This window comes from Neophocaena asiaeorientalis, unplaced genomic scaffold (assembly GCF_003031525.2).
Source record: "Neophocaena asiaeorientalis asiaeorientalis breed wild unplaced genomic scaffold, Neophocaena_asiaeorientalis_V1.1 scaffold960, whole genome shotgun sequence".
NCBI classification, from domain to species: domain Eukaryota; kingdom Metazoa; phylum Chordata; class Mammalia; order Artiodactyla; family Phocoenidae; genus Neophocaena; species Neophocaena asiaeorientalis.
In genome coordinates, this window is record NW_020173498.1 from 202,899 (window position 1) to 220,382 (window position 17,484).

At 42.1% G+C, this 17,484-nt stretch overlaps 1 protein-coding gene across 6 annotated transcripts in view; it reads right to left on the bottom strand.

Moving 5' to 3' along the window:
* GCNT2 (glucosaminyl (N-acetyl) transferase 2 (I blood group)) overlaps positions 1 to 17,484 on the bottom strand; it is a 114,191-nt gene that overhangs the window by 17,490 nt on the left and 79,217 nt on the right. Inside the window, exon 1 of one of the 6 annotated variants that reach the window (XM_024747563.1) lies at positions 13,127 to 14,692. The exons of the other annotated variants lie outside the window; for them this stretch is intronic. Within the exon in view, the coding sequence (XP_024603331.1) occupies positions 13,127 to 14,102 (976 nt within the window). The 5' untranslated portion in view covers positions 14,103 to 14,692. Of the gene's footprint in view, positions 1 to 13,126; positions 14,693 to 17,484 lie in introns of those variants that run through there. 6 annotated transcript variants of the gene reach the window in all.

Genomic DNA, 17,484 nt, shown 5'->3' on the forward strand with positions numbered 1-17,484 from the left:
GCCCCTCAGAACCATGAACCTGGCTGGGTCCAGCAGTTCAATGCTCTAGGTCACATTCACGCCAGGGAGAAACCAAAATGCCGACCATGGCACCAAAGGATTTTTGCAATTATGTCCCCAGACTACACATAGCAGATGGGCAGAAACCACATCTGATTGGTAGGCCTGTTTGGTTTGACCCCCCTAGAAGGGGGGTAGAACAGTGGGGAAAAAAAAAAAAATTTCCCATGAAAGTCTGGACTGTCAGAGTCCCTTGCCCACAATTCACTAGAACTTTACCCAGCCTGGAGCTCTCCTGCTGCCCTGCTGCCCACCTTGTTTCACTGGCTCACATTGTCTGCCTGGCCCTGTCAACGTGTAGTCTGAAACACTGGGTCTCCACACCTCACCTCTCAATACTGCCCACGTCATCCTTCATCACTATCCACGCACCCAGCTGTCCTGCCATCCTTTTGGGAATTCCCAAATCGGTCTTCCACTTTCATGTAGTTCTTTATACCCTGACTTATGCAAATATCTAAGAAAACAAGCTCAAAGTAAGTCAAGGGGCTGTAACGCACCGCATGGTGACTGTAGTTATTAATATTGTACCGCATATCTGGAAGTTGCTAGGAGAGAATCTTAAAAGTTCTCATCATAAAGCAAGAAAAATGTGTAACTATGGTGGTGGTGACAGATATTAACTAGATTTGTGATCATTTCACAGTATGTACAAATATCTTATCATTACGTTGTACACCTGAAACTAACGTTGTATGTCAATTATGTCTCAGTTTTTAAAACAAAGGAAAAAGAAAACAAGCTCATACTTGTTAGAAACTAAAGTTAGTAAAGTTTAAATCCTAAAATAGCCTCTTCTCCTAAAAAAAATAATTTTTTAATAGACTTTTTTGTTTTTAGAGGAGCTTTAGGTTCACAGCAAAACTGAGTGGAAGGTACATAGATTTCCTATATAGTCCCTGACCCTCTCCTCATTTTATATGTAGCACACTGGCAAAGATTTAGAAAATGTTAATACCCAGTGGTGGAGACAGTGTAGGGAAATAGGGGTTTCAGAACTGCCAGGGGGAGTACAAACTGGACCAATTTTTGGAAAAGCAGTATGACACTTTGTACCAAAATGCTTAATTGACAAAATTCAATTGACAATTGAATGTACTGAAATTTGTCTTAAGGAAGTTCTTTGTAAATTCTTATTTGTGAGGCAATGTAATATAGTAATTAAAAGGAGAGACTCTGAAACTATATTGCCTGGGTTCAAGTGCCTGCTTGGCCAATTAGTAACTGTGGGACCACTGACAGGTTACCTAACTTCTCTGTTCCTGGGTTTCCCTAACTGTAAACAAGGATCAAAACAGTCCCTACACCTCATGAATTTGTCGCGAAGTGTGTAATATACCATGGTTGAGAATCCCTGCTTTTCAAAGACTATTTCATTGAGCATCCCTTTATAGGGATAATACTTTTCAGCTTCTAAAACACCAAACATTATGCCTTGGTAAGGAGAGATTTTATTTTTCACCCAATAAAGCAACTTTATTTGTAAGTTTTGAAGATTTCAAAAATACATAAAAGTTCAGAGAAGAGACCAATTTTTTTTTTTTCCCACTCCCCCAAATTAGATAGTGTTAAGCATCCCGGCGCCTTTACCTTATGAATCTTTACCTTTTTTTTCTTAAAAATATTATTCTATAATTTGTGAAAAATCGAACACTTTATTCGAATGGATTCAAATGACTCATAAAAGTACAAAGAACAAAAATGAAAGTTTAAAAAAAAAACCCAAAACACTACAAAATCTTACATTTACAAGTAACCATCATTAAGAAAACATCATTTCATAAAGCATTTTTTGTACAGATAACTTCCATGTCACCTTAAGACTATGACACAGCGGTTAACTAGTTGACTAAACTATACCAAATACAGATCGCAAATAACCTTTTACAACTGGCCTTTACCATTAAGATGTATGGGTTGAGTTTCCTTAAATGAGCTTGGACATACCTTATGTACATGTTTACCACTTTTATGGGTTTATCAGTCCAAAAACCTGTTTCCTTAGGACCTAAGCTTTTGTTATTTGCATCATGTGAGCATCAAGTAATAAGTTTTCTCTGTGATCTATTTGTTTAGATGTGTTTGTTCATAGCTTGAATTAGGTATATGCATTTCAAGCGGCATTTCCTAGATTTTATGTGACTGTTTCAAATAAAAGTATCTACAGTATTGATTGCCCTTCTCACTACATTACGCAAAGCAATTTCATGGCTGGTTCGTTCCTTATAGGAATCAATAGAACACAGCGTGCCCTGTACTGCTGTGTTTCCCGCCTGGGCAAAAGGTCCTTAATGAATCCATTAGACAAATTTTCATCTTGCCCTGCACGCAGTGCCTTCCCTTCCTCACCTTCAAAACAAGGTGCCAGGTTACACCCAGTTGGATGTAAATCAAGAATTCACTCCCAAGTTATAAAACATTCCTTCCAATTCCATGTTAAAGCAGCCAAATAAAAATCACCATTGCTTAGGACTCTTGTCTAATTTTAACCCCTGTTGACAACCCAAGACAGGTCCAAAGGATTTGAAGGTCAGTGGTAAATTCCACTTGCTGCATGCACTGGGTTATATATATATAGGTTGCTAATTCTGGGAACTAAGTGCCTATCTACAACAAGCCTAATCTTTTATACAGAGCAGCAGAAGCACTTCTGTTTATACTCTTCTGCAAATGTGAGAAACATCTTTTTAAAAAAAAGCAAAAAAAAACTTTAAAAAGAGAAGAAACATGGGAGTAAGTGTCCTAGGATGTGCCTGATGTATGTGGGTCTCCTACCCCACCCCTACCCCTCACCCCCCCACCCCAAGGAGTTTCCAGCAGTTTTTAGAAACACAGGAAGTCACACTACAGCCCAAGCATTTCTTCTTGAAGCATCTATTTAACCTGAACATTTGGATGAAAAGCACTGGGCTACAGTTAGAAGCCCTAGGATGACACAAAAGCAGCAGACCTGGTTGAGAGGGTCAAGATGATCATCACTTCTGGAAGGGAGCAGAGGCGGGTCCTGGAGTGCTTGTAGTAACGTGGGGTTTTGTTCCGCTTACTCAGGGGAGGGTCAGTTTGAAAATTCAGTGATTTCGATTCTGATATGTGCGGTTTTCTGTATGTATGATATTATATTTCAATGAAACGTTTAAGAAAGTTATAGGGTAGGTGGGAATGTGATATTTACATAAATTTGTAAAACATGAGACTTCAAAGAAATGTTGGCCCCTTCAGTTCCTTGCCCCCTTCTCCAATTAACTTCAGGTTGTTTCCATTATTTATTCTGAATCACAGATACTGTCAAATCGAAGGTAACAAAAGCGTACCAAGTTCAAGCTTCATAATGATATAACTACATGCTGTATTTACTTTTTTTTTGGCTGCGCGGTACAGCTTGTGGGGTCTTAGTTCCCCAGCCAGGGACTGAACGCAGGCCCTCAGCAGTGAGATCACAGGGTCCTAACCACTGGACCACCAGGGAATTCTCTGTATTTACTTTATCACCCCAAATGAATAATATTACTAAAAACGACCCTACTTTTTTTTTTAAATAAGAGGTCAAACTATTATTTATTTATTATTTATTTCTATTATTTACAGAAAATAATAAATAAATATATAACATGGGAAAAGAAAAGTGTGCCAAATGGAACCAACACTCAACAGATACCTGCCAGAGGATCTATAAGAAACCATTATATTCACCTTGGAACATGCAAAATGAAGTCATTACAGTAAAAGAAAGGAAGAATAAGAAGCTGCTTTTACAGACCCCAAAGGCATCATGTTCTATGACGCCATTTTTACCACATTCTGGAAAAGGCGAAACCATAGGGATGGAGAACAGGTCAGGATTTGCCAAGGGTTTGGATTGGGGGCAGGGATTGATTACAAAGAGCACCATGAGGGAATTTTTGGAGGTGATGGAATTGTTCTTGATCATGGTAGTGAATGCACGACTCTATGCAAACGCCAAAACGCAAGGGACTGGACACCAAAAAGAATGAATTTTACTGCCTATAAATTTAAAAATAAAAAGGGGGGCTGTTTCAGATTTAGCAACAATGTATAACAGAATGGATCTCCTTCATGGTAAATGGATACATTTAAAAGTTCTATTTTGTAGTATACCCAGAGAATTTTTCATTTGAGAAATAGTAATATTCACTATCTTTTTAAAAATGAATTCTGAACACTTTTTATGGAATCCTGTCATTAAAACCCATCGTTCAGTATTAGACAACATACATACCAAAATGTAGTTACTGCCCTTTTCCTCCAGTCCCTAGGGTATTTCAGAGAGAAATTGTGAGAAGCACTAAATATATAAAGTCTATTGTATTATGACTTACAAGTCCCACCTTCGTGACCCAGATCAGCTGCTAAATCATGTGACCCAAAGAAATCACTTCACCTTCCTGGGCTTTGGTTTCTCTAATTTTAAATGATTAGATTATCCTTTCCAACTCTAGTATGAAATTACCCACCCACTTCACAAAATCATTTTGTTATTTTTGAAGTAGGCATTCCGAGTTTCTACTCCTTCCAGAATCATCCACTTAAAAAAAAAAAAAAGAAGAAGAAAAAAACCTATCACCAAAACGACATTCAGTGGGCACCATCTCACTACCTAGCTCAAATTCCTCATTTTACAGAGGGGGAAGCTGAGGCCCAGAGAGGTTAAGTGACATGCCCAAGGTCAAACAGCTAATTAAGGACAGAGCCTAGAACCTAGAAAATAATTTTGTCATGTGCATATCTAATATCTAGGTCACCGGCCCCTCTTACAGGGTCCAGTGGCTGGAGCTAGAAATTCCTTCTAAACTTTAAGTCCTAAAACCCAAATTAATTGAGGCCAAGGTTGGTTAACAGTTTGTGTCAAACAAGCTGTTAGCTGACAAGGCCAGAAGGCCAGAGTCCATTTTCTTCCCTTCACGCTGCCCTGTAAGACCAGAGAAACCTTCAATCTCAGATTACATTATATACATAAAAAATTAACAAGACGATTGAACCCAACAGAGGCCCATGAGAACATCTGGTAACAGGAAATACATTAAGATTTGGCTGAAATTTGCAAAATATCTTCAAGTCAATTCCAAATTCAAACATACAGGGGACTCATAAAATAATAAGACTATCAATTTGTCTTTTTTTTTTTCCTATATAGACAAAGCAGAATATTCAGATGCTAGAAGAGATGGAAAAAGTGTCTCTAAACACTGCACGCTAATCAAGTCTTACTCTTAGTAACACACTCCTCCCACATTCCCTGCAGGAAGAGGAAGGCCAAGAAAATGAACATCTTAACAAGCATTATTGCCTCTAATGCTTGAAGAACTTGTGCTTATAGATTCAGTTTTGTCCATTTAAAAAAGGAAGAAGAGGGAGTTCCCTGGCAGTCCAGTGGTTAGGGCTCGGAGCTTTCACAGCCAGGGCCTGGGTTCAATCCCTGGTCAGGGAATTAAGATCCTGCGAGCTGTGCAGTGTGGCCAAAATAAATAAATAAAAATTAAAAAGGAAGAAGAAAACTCAATACGGTTGATATAATATGTCCGAAAAGTTGGGTTAAAAAGGTTTTCACTTTTCAGCAAATCGCTGTTATGGGATATACAGAAAGCCTTAGCCTGGAATATTGGAATTTTCCATTTCTTTTGAAAAAAAGGAAGTTACTCATTTCTGAAAATTTGAGTCAACTCAGTGATGTCATAAATTTTACGTTTTCTTGCTTTTAGTGTGTGTAGTATGTTGATGGTTGTTGAAACTGGCTGATGGGCACGTGAGGATTTACTGTATCATTCTCCATTCTGTTTTGTGTTTGTAAATTTCATAACAGAGTTTTAAAATTATCCCTGTGTAAATAGCTAGGAGGGGCAACATTTGTTTGAACATTGAAATGGGAAGGATGTGGTTGAGTCAGCAGAAACCTGTACAGAATGATTGTGAAAAAACTCTCTAACTTCTTTCAAGTCTTGGCTATGTTGATTTCCTTTTCCAAGAAATTACATTTATTCTAAACAGACATCTGTACATGGTAAGGTTTAAGAAAATAAAACAATCCTATTAATCCCAGCTCCTGTTCCTTTCATGTGGTGTGATCTCAAAAATAGAGTACTGAAGACACTCGTCCTTTGCATTTTTAAGGAAACACTCTTCTCATGGATGTGAGAACATACTTCACAGTATTATTGTAAAACCTAAGTGAGGATTTTCAGTATTCAGAATTTACACCAATAGCGTTAAGGGAAATCAAAATTATAAAAAATAAGTACTCATCCCAACATGTTACACTGCTTAAATTTTCTTATACTTCCTCCTATTCCTCTTTGGGTGTATTTACATCTAGTTTTACATGGTTGTGGAGCCATGGTGCAGACATCCTTTTGTATGAAAAGACATTTAAATGGATTTTATTTAACACCTTCCTTGAGAATCTCATTAGTTTAGGAATTCTAGACCGTATTAATAAACAGAAAAACACTTCACCTCTCACTTTACTCCCAATATTTTCATTCAATTCTCAAAACAAGTTTACTAAGTAGCCACCTTATCGTGACTGTGCGGTTGAGGAGCTTAAGGTTCGGGTACACAAGGCCACAAAGCTAATAAGGGCGGAGCTGAAATTCATCATCAGGTTTGTCTCACTCCAAAGCCCGGGATATTTCTTCTTCGACACGAGTCCTTCCCAAGCATCAGTCACCTGCAAGGCACTTTAACAGTATCCTCCATAAGCAACCAACACTGTAAAGCTTTGCGTTATACAAATCCACTTTCGTTTTTACTGGCGGCTGCCTTTTTCCTCAGTTAAGGAGATGGAAATAAACAGAACCAGCATTTGCTGCAAATCTGTGAACGTGCCAATCTGTAAAAGATGGTCTGTGCCAGCGGTTCTCAAGGTGGGCTTCTAGCAAGGTTATCCCCTGGTAACTTGTTAGAACGACAAATTCTGGGGCCTGCTCCTGTCCTGCTGAATCAGAAACCCTGGGGCTGGGGCCCAGCAATCCGTGTTTTAACAGGCCCTACAGTCGATTCTAAAGCCTGCTCTGTTTGGTAACCACTGCACTACATACATTGTCTTATTTAATATTCATAACTTATCCTGAAACTAAATACTATTTATTATTTCTATCATCACAGATGGGTAAACTGAGACTCAGCGTAGACTAAGACCAGTATCACATAGTTAGCAGGTAATGGGAGCCAAGACGTAAACTACACTTATCAGGTTCCAAAGCCTTTTCATAGTATCATGTGGACTCCAGGGGGGATATCAGGAGATTCTGTTGCCGTGGTTCAGAGAAAGCAGAGCTACAGATGATAACGAAATCATGGAGACACTGATTACATATCTATTATGACTTTGATATGCAACTAATATTTTACTGTTTTAAAGAATCATTGAGGGAATTCCCTGGCAGTCCAGTGGTTAGGACTCCATGCTTCCACTGCAGGGGGCACAGGTTCAAGCCCTGGTTGGGGAACTAAGATCCCGCATGCTGCATGGTGTGGCCAAAAAAAAAAAGAGTAATTGAAATGCAAAACTATGGTTTGTTAAAAAAAAAAAAAAAAAGTAAAACCTTGATGCTTCTAGAAAAGATTAGTTTCAGACAGTTGGTAGAAAATAACTGGAGGTGGAATGAAAGCTGGAAAAATGGCCTTGCCAGCTCTAAAGCAGTACCTGTCAATACATTAATCCTTTCTGCAAGAATTAAATTCATGCTAAGTTCAGCTTACTGGTTATTTACCAATTGCAACGGTATTTGTACTTAATTAAATGTGCACATATACTAAAATCCACATTTTCTTGTCTTGCATAATGTCGTTCTAGGGATTAGGGGTTAAAAGCTAATTAAGGGCAGTATTTCCAGATTATTTCCTTCACAGGGTAGCAGGGGCAAAAAATATTTGGGCACAGATTCCCCAATGAAGAAGATGATCCAAGTATTATACAGCACAGCCAATGTCCAGAGGCATTATAAATGAGCTTTCAAACAGCTCCAGCTTCGGTATAGTTTAATTAAGTAAATACCCTGTAACCTGCCTATGGTTTCTCTACAAGGAGCATGGCATCTAGGTTCCCAAGAGCCAGGATACCTTGTAGATTATAAGCCTTGCCCTATGACCTCACCCAAATGACTGCCCCAGGAATTGCCTAGAGCACTTACCAAGGAGGCAAAAGAACCCAAACAAGCCCACATCGCTAATACAATATTTTGAAAATCATGTCCAAACTTATTATGTGTATTTAATATTATCTGACCATACAAAAGTCAGGTCATTCGAAAACTCTGTTCAATGGACAGGAACCCAAGGAAGTGTCTGTTTTGTGTAATTTCTCCTTCAATCTGAATTTATCTCCATATCGACACAATAAGTACCAGTGTGGATTATCATCCGGGCCCCCCCACCAAGATAACTTTATTATAAACCTGAATGTTCTAATGATGTTCATTAAAACATGATTCTACCAGTCCATCAATGGTTATAATTCTTGGTCCCTGGTAAAATCAGTGTAACTGATGCATCCTTTGCGGTGCTAGGAACTGAACTGCACATTTAGGCTGATGTACAGAGAACACGACACACACTTCAAAAAAGCCTGGGGCTGATCCAGCCCCACCCAGGTTTAAGCCCCTGGTAACCTTTCCAGTCAACACATACCTTCCAAATAACTCAGTGTTTACATTTGCTGAGAGCTATACCTGGAGAAATGTTTCTCAAGTTTCTTTCTATTGTTGTCTTTCCTTGACCTTTCATTTCCTTACGCCCACATTTTTTTGCCCCAAGCCAGTAGCTGAGGTCAAATTCAAACAGAGGAAGCCCACTGCAGGAACCGAGAGTAGGCCAGGAATGGGACAAACGGCAAGGTTGGGGAAGTGCCAAGTAGTGGGAGAATCTCAGACCAGGTGCAGGTAAAACAGAAACTGGAGGAGTTCACATAGGGTACCAGTGCTTTCTCTGGTCATCAGAATTAAGGGCATGATGGGCCAACCTGTTCCCAGGCTGGCGACCTGGGAACCAGATGTTCTAAGGAAGGATTCTGCCCTCTTAATATTTCAACTGGAACTCTTGCTAATTCTACAAGGTATTGGATGTCTTTGTCTTTACTGGTATCATTTGTTGGCCTAGCTATTATGAAACTGGACATTCAAGCAGTAACTTACCCACTGTTTCTCTAATTCTGTCAAAAATGACCTACCCACCCCAGGTAGGGGGCACGACCCTCTGATCTCCTCATAACCATCCAGCCCCTCCCCAGACCAGCCCATGAGCATCTAGCACGGTACCCATATCTTCAAGTCAGGCACAGTGATAGGTCACAGTGTCAGGGTAGTGATGGGGGATATAAAAATGGATGTCATATTTCTCACCCTTAAGGAACCCAAACCCTGTGGAGGAAGGGCAGAGGAAATTTTCACTTAGCAGGTAATTATAATTCAATGCTGGCAGCAGTGTCAGGGAGTATAGGAGAACCCAGAGGTGGCGTACCAACCATCTGGGAGGTGGGTTATCAGGCATGGCTTCTGAAGGAAGTGACATCCAAGGAGGGTTACAAAGGATGAATGGGATTAGTCAGAGAGAGATGATAGGAAGGGTGGCCCAGAGAAGACATCATAAAAAGCCACCAGAAAAAATTTAAGTGAAAATCGCAGAAGTGTGCAGGACCAAGTAGTTGCTGGAACATTAAGTATGAGGTGTCAGGAAAGAAGAACTGAGGGTAGAGAGATGGGGCGGGGCAGGAGGGGAAGTCGGGTCACAGAGCTTATGCTGCCTTTGGGAGTTCCCCGGCCATCTAGTGGTTGGTGAGGATTCTGCGCTTTCACTGCCGAAAGCGGGGTAGGGGTGGCGGTGGGGGTTCGATCCCTGGTCGGGGAACTAAGATCCTGCAGGCCGCAGGGTGCGGCCCCACCCAAAAAAAAGACCTTCAACTTGAGCCTCAAGATAAGGAAAAGTCACTGAAAAGCTTTAAGGAAGGGAATGACAGGTATTCTACCAGCCTATCTGAGAGTTCTGTACGGCCACCATCCCTTGACTCTGGAAGCAAAGCTCCTTGGCGCCTTTGCCCCGTAAAATTCCTTGCACCTAGATTTAAAAATGCTTCAAAATTAAAAAAAAAAATAGTTGAGCTTTTAAATGAAAATTAGCTTCCTGAATGTCTGCATATGATCTATTTAAACAAAGAATACATCTTGTAGTCTTTTGTTTCTCACTTACAGACAACAGGGTGCCTAAAATAAGGACCATTTTTCTTTTTGTGTATTTTTGTGGTGAACTTAAAAAAAAAAGTACATATGCTGTTTTCCACACACGATGCTTAATTAGTTTTATTGTCTATAAACTTAATAAAATATCTCTGGAAGAATATAAGGAAGCATTAAAACCAGCAGCTGATGGAGTATAAAATTTTTAAATGTTAAAACTCATGAATAGATTTACTGTTTTTTTAAAAAAAGCTTTTAAAAAACGTTTTTAAAATAGGGACAGATATTCAGAAAAAAAAAAACAAAAAACCCACAACATTTTGAGGGGTCCGAGCGGGGGGAAAATTAGCCCAACATACTAAAATTAGCCTCATATACTAAAGAGTCACTACACTTAATACTCAACCACTCAAATCTCCAAACTTAAATTCCATAAGGTCATAGTCATCTGCTTCCAGAGCCACCCTCAGTGTACAGAATAGTGCCGCGTACCACGCTAAATTTATTTAGCAGGGCTAAATAAATATTTGTTGAGTGCTGAAAACAGACGTGTCAGAATGTTCTATTATTTTTCTGAAGACTTCTTTTCTATTCTGTAGGAAGATAATGTCCTCAAGATACTTCATTTTCTTTTGTTATCATAATAGTGATCAGGTTCAAATTCACCCTGGCTGCGCCTCGCCCACCAGCCTCTGTGAGCACACTACCTGAGGAACGCTTTCCACTTCCACTGGCTCAGAGAAGGGAGAGCCAGACCAAAGCCTGTTTTGGATGGGGCCTGTGGGAGCAGGCACAGAAGCCTGGGTGGGATGTGGCAACTGGTTCCAGCAGGACAACTTCCTATGATTCCAAAACACACGCACGCGCACACACACACACACACACACACACACACCCATATCCCTACTAACCTTATTTCCAGCTTAGTGTGGTCAGGTGGGGCTTACTTCCATTGCCCTCTGCACTTTTTCCCCAACCTCACTTTTTTTTTTTTTTTTTTTTTTTTTGTGGTACGCGGGCCTCTCACTGTCGTGGCCTCTCCCGTTGCGGAGCACAGGCTCCGGACGCGCAGGCTCAGCGGCCATGGCTCACGGGCCCAGCCGCTCCGCGGCATGTGGGATCTTCCCGGACCGGGGCACAAACCCGTGTCCCCTGCATCGGCAGGTGGACTCACAACCACTGCGCCACCAGGGAGGCCCCTCAACCTCACCTTTTTTACCTTTCTGGAGTTCTGCATGGAATTTGCTTTAGCTATACAGGAAAGAAAAAACGACTATTCCTTTACCTGGTGCAAGAGAACACTTCAGACTTTAGGCCACACGAATCCAGAGTCAGATCCCAGCTTTGCCTTGGACAAGCTGTGTGATACGAGCACATACTTCACTCTCTCTAAGCCTCATTTTCCTCATCTGTACGCGAGGATAACAATGAGAATTTCTCATAATTCAAAGAGATGACGTAGAGCGTACCCCACCTGGCACAAACTGTATTAACAGGAACGGTGTCAGATGCCACGTATAGTAAGTTTACACGTGTGTGAAATGCTTTCGTGTGAATAAGTAGGATGCTTACTTCACTGTGATAAATGTTGATTCACTCCCCCTCCTGCAAGTCTTTGTGAACTGTTAACCTAGTATCGTCTGAAATTAACTGCATGCCTCTGTCCCCAGCCACCTTGCAGGTCCTTTTTCTGCCCCTCTCTAAGTAGGTTTCTATAACCACCATTCCAGATTAGCACTCAGGGATGTTGAGTCATCGAGCACCTAATAATTGCTATAAGTCTACTTGCAGAGATGAAGGTAGCACCCACACGTGTCAACAATAACGATGATACAGGCAAGAGCAGGGGGGTATTGCAAGCATGGCAGGCATGGGGTCACCTCCCCACAGAGCTGACGCCCACACCCACGCTGGTACAATACTAGAAACCGGTGCATTGGGACATCACCAGGAAGAGGCCCTACGGGTCACATAGGGCTTCCTAGACAACATATGGAAAACAGACTTTTGAAAAGAAACCCAGTCCTAAATCAAAGAGGGAGTTTGGTGCTGTTTTCTGCCTGCACGCCTCTGATACCTTGGCCCCAAATTATCATGAACGACGGGAAAGACTTCACAGCATATAAAAACAAGAGGCTGCAAATGCAAACTTCTAATAAGAAAATGGGACTTAGAAATTGAGAGCTGACTTTGGGTCAACTCCAGCTAGAATCTCTCTCGTATGTTTCAACTCACTGTTACCCATTCTTGCAGGCAATAAAGTATCAGAGTAGATTTACTGAACCCAGTCGGTTGAGACCTGGACACCTGTTCAGGCCTAAGACTGGAAACGTTTAAGCCACAGTGATAATTTGGAAACATCTAAAGAGGAGTCGAAGATTCTGAAAACAGACACCCCCCCACCTGCCCGGTCCCGCGCCCTGTGAACTTTAAGCATCAGTGTGATACTGTGTAACAGCCTCTGAAAGAAGCACCACCTACTTCAACTCCTCAATTCTACAATGCTTATTCAAAACGCCTCATCATGTTATAGCTGCGCTTATCAAGGACTACGAAAGACATTCATTCCAAAGACTGAGCTACTGTATGTCGATTATACCTCAATGTAAAGTAAAAAGACTGAGCCAAAGGTCGGGAACCATGTGATACACCTTCAAAGGTAGTTTTGCCGGAACTCCGGGAACCCGGCATATTTATTCTATCTCTATATAGCACAGTCATAAGACAGTAGAGCTGTCACCAAACTGTCACTAAAAAGCAAGCAGACTAATAGCTTTCTAAGCATTTATTTTTTTTTCCAAATAATTTCAAAGAGGAGCTGAATGTTAGCCAACTCAACTGAGTATGGATAAGAAAAAATGGGAATGGAAATTCGTACCTACCTGGGATCCTATTAAGTGTCACCCAGAAATGTTCATCAGGGGAAAAGGTATCTTTGGACCAGTGTAGCAGATCAATGGCCCTTTGGTCTTGGAAGACAAACTTGACAAACTCTCTGGTAAGGGCCACATAGGCAGTGCCAAAGTAGATGGTCAGCTGGTGTGGAGGGGAGGTTTTCAAAATATTAGTATTTTTCACAAAAGAGCCACCTCTGCCTAAGTGCTCTCGGTGGACATATTTAGTCCGCTTTATTGCATGATTGGGAGGCAGGACCCCCGGGGTAATGTTTTTCCCTTTAAATCTTTTCAGATACTGAATGATCTCCCTGTTGGTTTTCAGGGGGAAATCTTGCCCACAGGTGTTGATGGCGTACTTCCACGGAACTTCAGAAGCTAAAAGGTCTTCCAGGCAGTTCAGGTCAGCCTGGAGCCTGGAAATTCCTGCATAGACCACAGGCTCTACCTTTGAAGCAAGAAAAGCATTCTGGAAGCAACTCAGTAGCTGCCACACAGATTTCTTAAACTGAGTTGTGGCTTTCTCATCCACATGAATGCAGTAGACGTTTTGGGGCACATAGACAGCTCTGAAGAGTCTTTCGAAAGTATCGAAGTCCTTATGGATGACCATGACATATGCCAAAGGGAACACAGCTTCTTCTTTCGACAGGGGGCTCGTGATGTAGTGATTCTGGATCAGGTAGTCCTTGCAAGGGACACTTCCCACAGGTGATGTCAGTGTCTTTTCCCACAAAAAGGATGACTTATCTTCTAAGGCGTAATTACAGGCATGCATCCTAAAATCCCTTTCATTGGAACTATTCAGCCTCCCGTAACGTTTTGGCTGGCTTAACTGGCTATTGTAAAGTATCACAAAAATAACCACACTGACCACCGTGAAAGCAAAAAAGCAATACCTCCAAAAGCTCATTATTTTCACTTCCCTGGGGAAGGAGTCTCTCTCCAGAGATTGAGAAACCATCGGTTCCTGAAACCACAAGTGTGAAGAGGTGGAATTGAACCTCCTTTGCCAATCTTGAATTTCAACAGTTTCTCAAGAGGGCTTCCTTTTCCCGGGTCCTTTAATCCTCATTTATTCTCTGCTTCTGGGTGGCATCCATCCTCTCTTGGTGATGGCCAGAGATGCTTCTTAACGCGCACTGGTCTTCAAGCCTCGGTGCTGAATCCCGGCCGCTGGCAGAATGCAGTCTGGCTCAGCCCAGCCTCCGGGAAGCCCTTCTCATTTGCATACAAGACGCCAGTGGATCTTAGCAAGTTGCGTTCTGGTGTGGAATGACGGACGGCTCGTTTCACCCAGGCCGTTTCTCTGGCTTTATCCCACCCCCTCCATCCAATCTATTCCGATCTGATCTCCCTTCTCGTCTCAGGCTTTCCCCTTCCTTTTCGAATTAAGTGGTTCTCATTTTTCTGGTTAGCCCCGCAACCCGCTAGCAGTCCGTGGAAACCACAGCCTTTGGACTTCTGCTCCGCGGGTTTATTTCTCTTCCTGTTTCTCTGCCACTTCTCTTTTCCTTTCAGTGTTACCTCTACCTCTGGGCGTATACAGACACAGATAAAGAAAAATGCCCTTGCAACATGCCTAAGTAGAAGATTGTCAGAGGCGAGGGGAAAAAAAAAAAAGTCTAATAGAGAGGTAGGTGTTCCCTGAATTAAATCAGACAATTTCTGATGATGTTACATAGTACATATATGTCTGTGCAGGCTGTGAGTAGAGGGAAATAAGAATTACACTCTTGGGGGCATGAGATGAGGGTAGAAGGAATCTAGTGACTTTTGACATTAAAGGGTGGGTGTGGAGGCATAAATGAAATAAACACACCTTAGTTCGCCTCCCTGGGAGAAAGGTGATACTCACTGTTCCTAGAGAGCAAGAGTTGGTTCCCATTTCACACAGAGCTTCAGATAACTTGAGCTGTTGACACAGTATTATCTACCATATGTGGAGTGACTAGCCACTGGGTCTCTTTAAAAGCCAGACATCTTCAGATTAGAGGTCGTTTCACAGAACTCAAAAGATTCTCCTTTCTACCCAACCCCCGTCTCCCATTTCCTTACTCTGAAGAAAGAACAAAGGCTTCCAGGGCTGCTGCAAAATTCCTGGAAGTATCCGTCAGGGTAATTCAGGGGAGCCAGGAAGAGAGGCCCAGCAGTTCTGGTCACACTGCAGATGCTTTCTCTTAGGTCACCTGTGCCAGGTGCCTCCAGTGCTCAGCAAACATGGAGTGCCTTGCAGACTAATGCCCGTGGTAAGGACGCTTCTGGAGGAAAGTTACCGGCCCAACTAACGGATCAACTCTGGCAGCCACAGGAGCTAAAAGTGGCCCTGCTCCCATCCCACTCCCGCAGTCAACCCAACTCTCCTACCTGTCTGGGCCTGACGTGGCAACTGAAGCAGCTGCTTCTGTTAGGAAGACACTGGTGTGTAACGCAGCAATCTCCCTGTGTCCCTTCCCGTCCCACACCACCCCTTCATGTCCTACAGCTCTGGACTAATGAATGACAACAGTAGCATGGATGTGACCGAGAATGAAAAATGTTGCCTGCCGTATCAGTAAACAAAGGATGTTGCAGCCATCAAGCCATCACATGACAGCCGCCCCTGATGGGGAGCCCTGAGGGAGCTCAAGATGGAAACAGGATGCCTGCCACTGCAGCCACCCCCAGGGGTGCACCCTGGGGAGACTCAGGATGAGAAAGCACAGGATACTGGTCCCAGAGAGCTGAGGTACATATCAAAGGAATGATTTCGATGAGCCCAAACTTCTGCATCTTCTCATACATAGGAAAGTGCTATATTCAGTTACTTGAGGTGCCTGGTTTTCTTTAATTAACAATAATGTTTTGATCGTCCAACTACCTGGTCTTTGTTGCAAAAACTCCTGTGTATCCCGGTTCCTCCCTGACCTCTTCGGAGCTGTCCCAGGCTTGAAGTCCTCAGAATGTCCACCGAATAAAACATAATTCTCAATTTTTAGGTTGTGCGATTTTTTTTTTCGGTCAACATGACAGATACTGATTTGGAGATAGGCCCAAAGAGTTGGCAGGCATCTTAAAGATCACCTAACACAACTCTGTATATCACAGATGAGCAAACTAAGACGAATACAAATGATTTTTTCAAAATCATTCAGGCAGATAGAAGCCAGAGCCTTAGTTCTGCAGCTCCCTGGTCCAGGTGGAGCCAGTCTAATTAGCTTCAAATCCCAGCTGGTCACTGACCAGCTATACGAACAGGGTGGAGTTACTTAACCTCTCTAAGCATCAGGTTCTTTGTCTGCAAGATGGGAAATAACAGTGGTTCCTATATCACGTGGTTGTTAAGAACATTAAGTGAGATAACTCTTGTTCAGGGTTTATGTATCTGGTCGTGTATGTTCAATAAGCATTATTGTTGCTGTTGTTTCCCTTTGGAAAAACATCCAGCATTTCTGACCCTGTTAAGGAACTGATATTTTGATTTCTGTTCTTAGTAATGGAAAAGAAAAACATTTACATTCTTAAGGCTTTCAGATGGGTTGATTTATTGCCACTCTAAAAGAATGAAGGTTAAATTTCACTCTTTTCCTTCCCCATCATTATCTTCTTTCACCCCCCTGGGGGGTGGGGGAATCCTAGAAATGTGGGTTCATGAAGGGAAGTACTGAATAGTCTGCTTTGATACCTTCAGTTCCCTTTGTTCTTACTAGACCCACACCCTTTTCTGCGAAGTAAATGGCAGGAATCAGCAGAACTTGGGAGGAGAGGCAGAGGGGAGTGGGCACAAAGGGCTCTCATTGCAGGTTCTGTTGGTTTTCCCCCTCCTTTTGTCTCGACCCTTGATCCTACAAGGGGGAGCTCTGATCCAATGCCAATGCAAAGCAAACTCAACAAATCTTTCATCATGATTTAGTCAAAGCAGGTTGCAAATGAGAAGGGGGTACAATGTGATTAACAGCTCAAAATAGCAGGATCCCAAACCCCTTCTCTGGTCTGTTCTGCCTTATTTACAATGATTTAGATGAACAGCCAGAGATTAGAACGCGATGCCTTTTTTAGCGGTTGGCCCAGCTGTAGGTTTGTTTGGCCTGGTATCTGTGGCAACCGAACAGGAATTTTCTTCCAGCAAATAATTGGGCAGGCTAAGCTATTAACTTCCAACCAGGACAGGATTTCTGCTCTCTTCACTCTAGTTGGCTTAACATATTGAAAACGGTCGTCAAGTGGACATTTTGTATCACTCCCTGCCTCTCTCTGCCCCCAGGATAACCTTTACTGTCACAATCAAGGAGACAGCACAAGGACAGCCACTAACAACACATAATTCGCTTGGCTCAAACCTTAAAACAAAAGGCTAGGCTATGGGG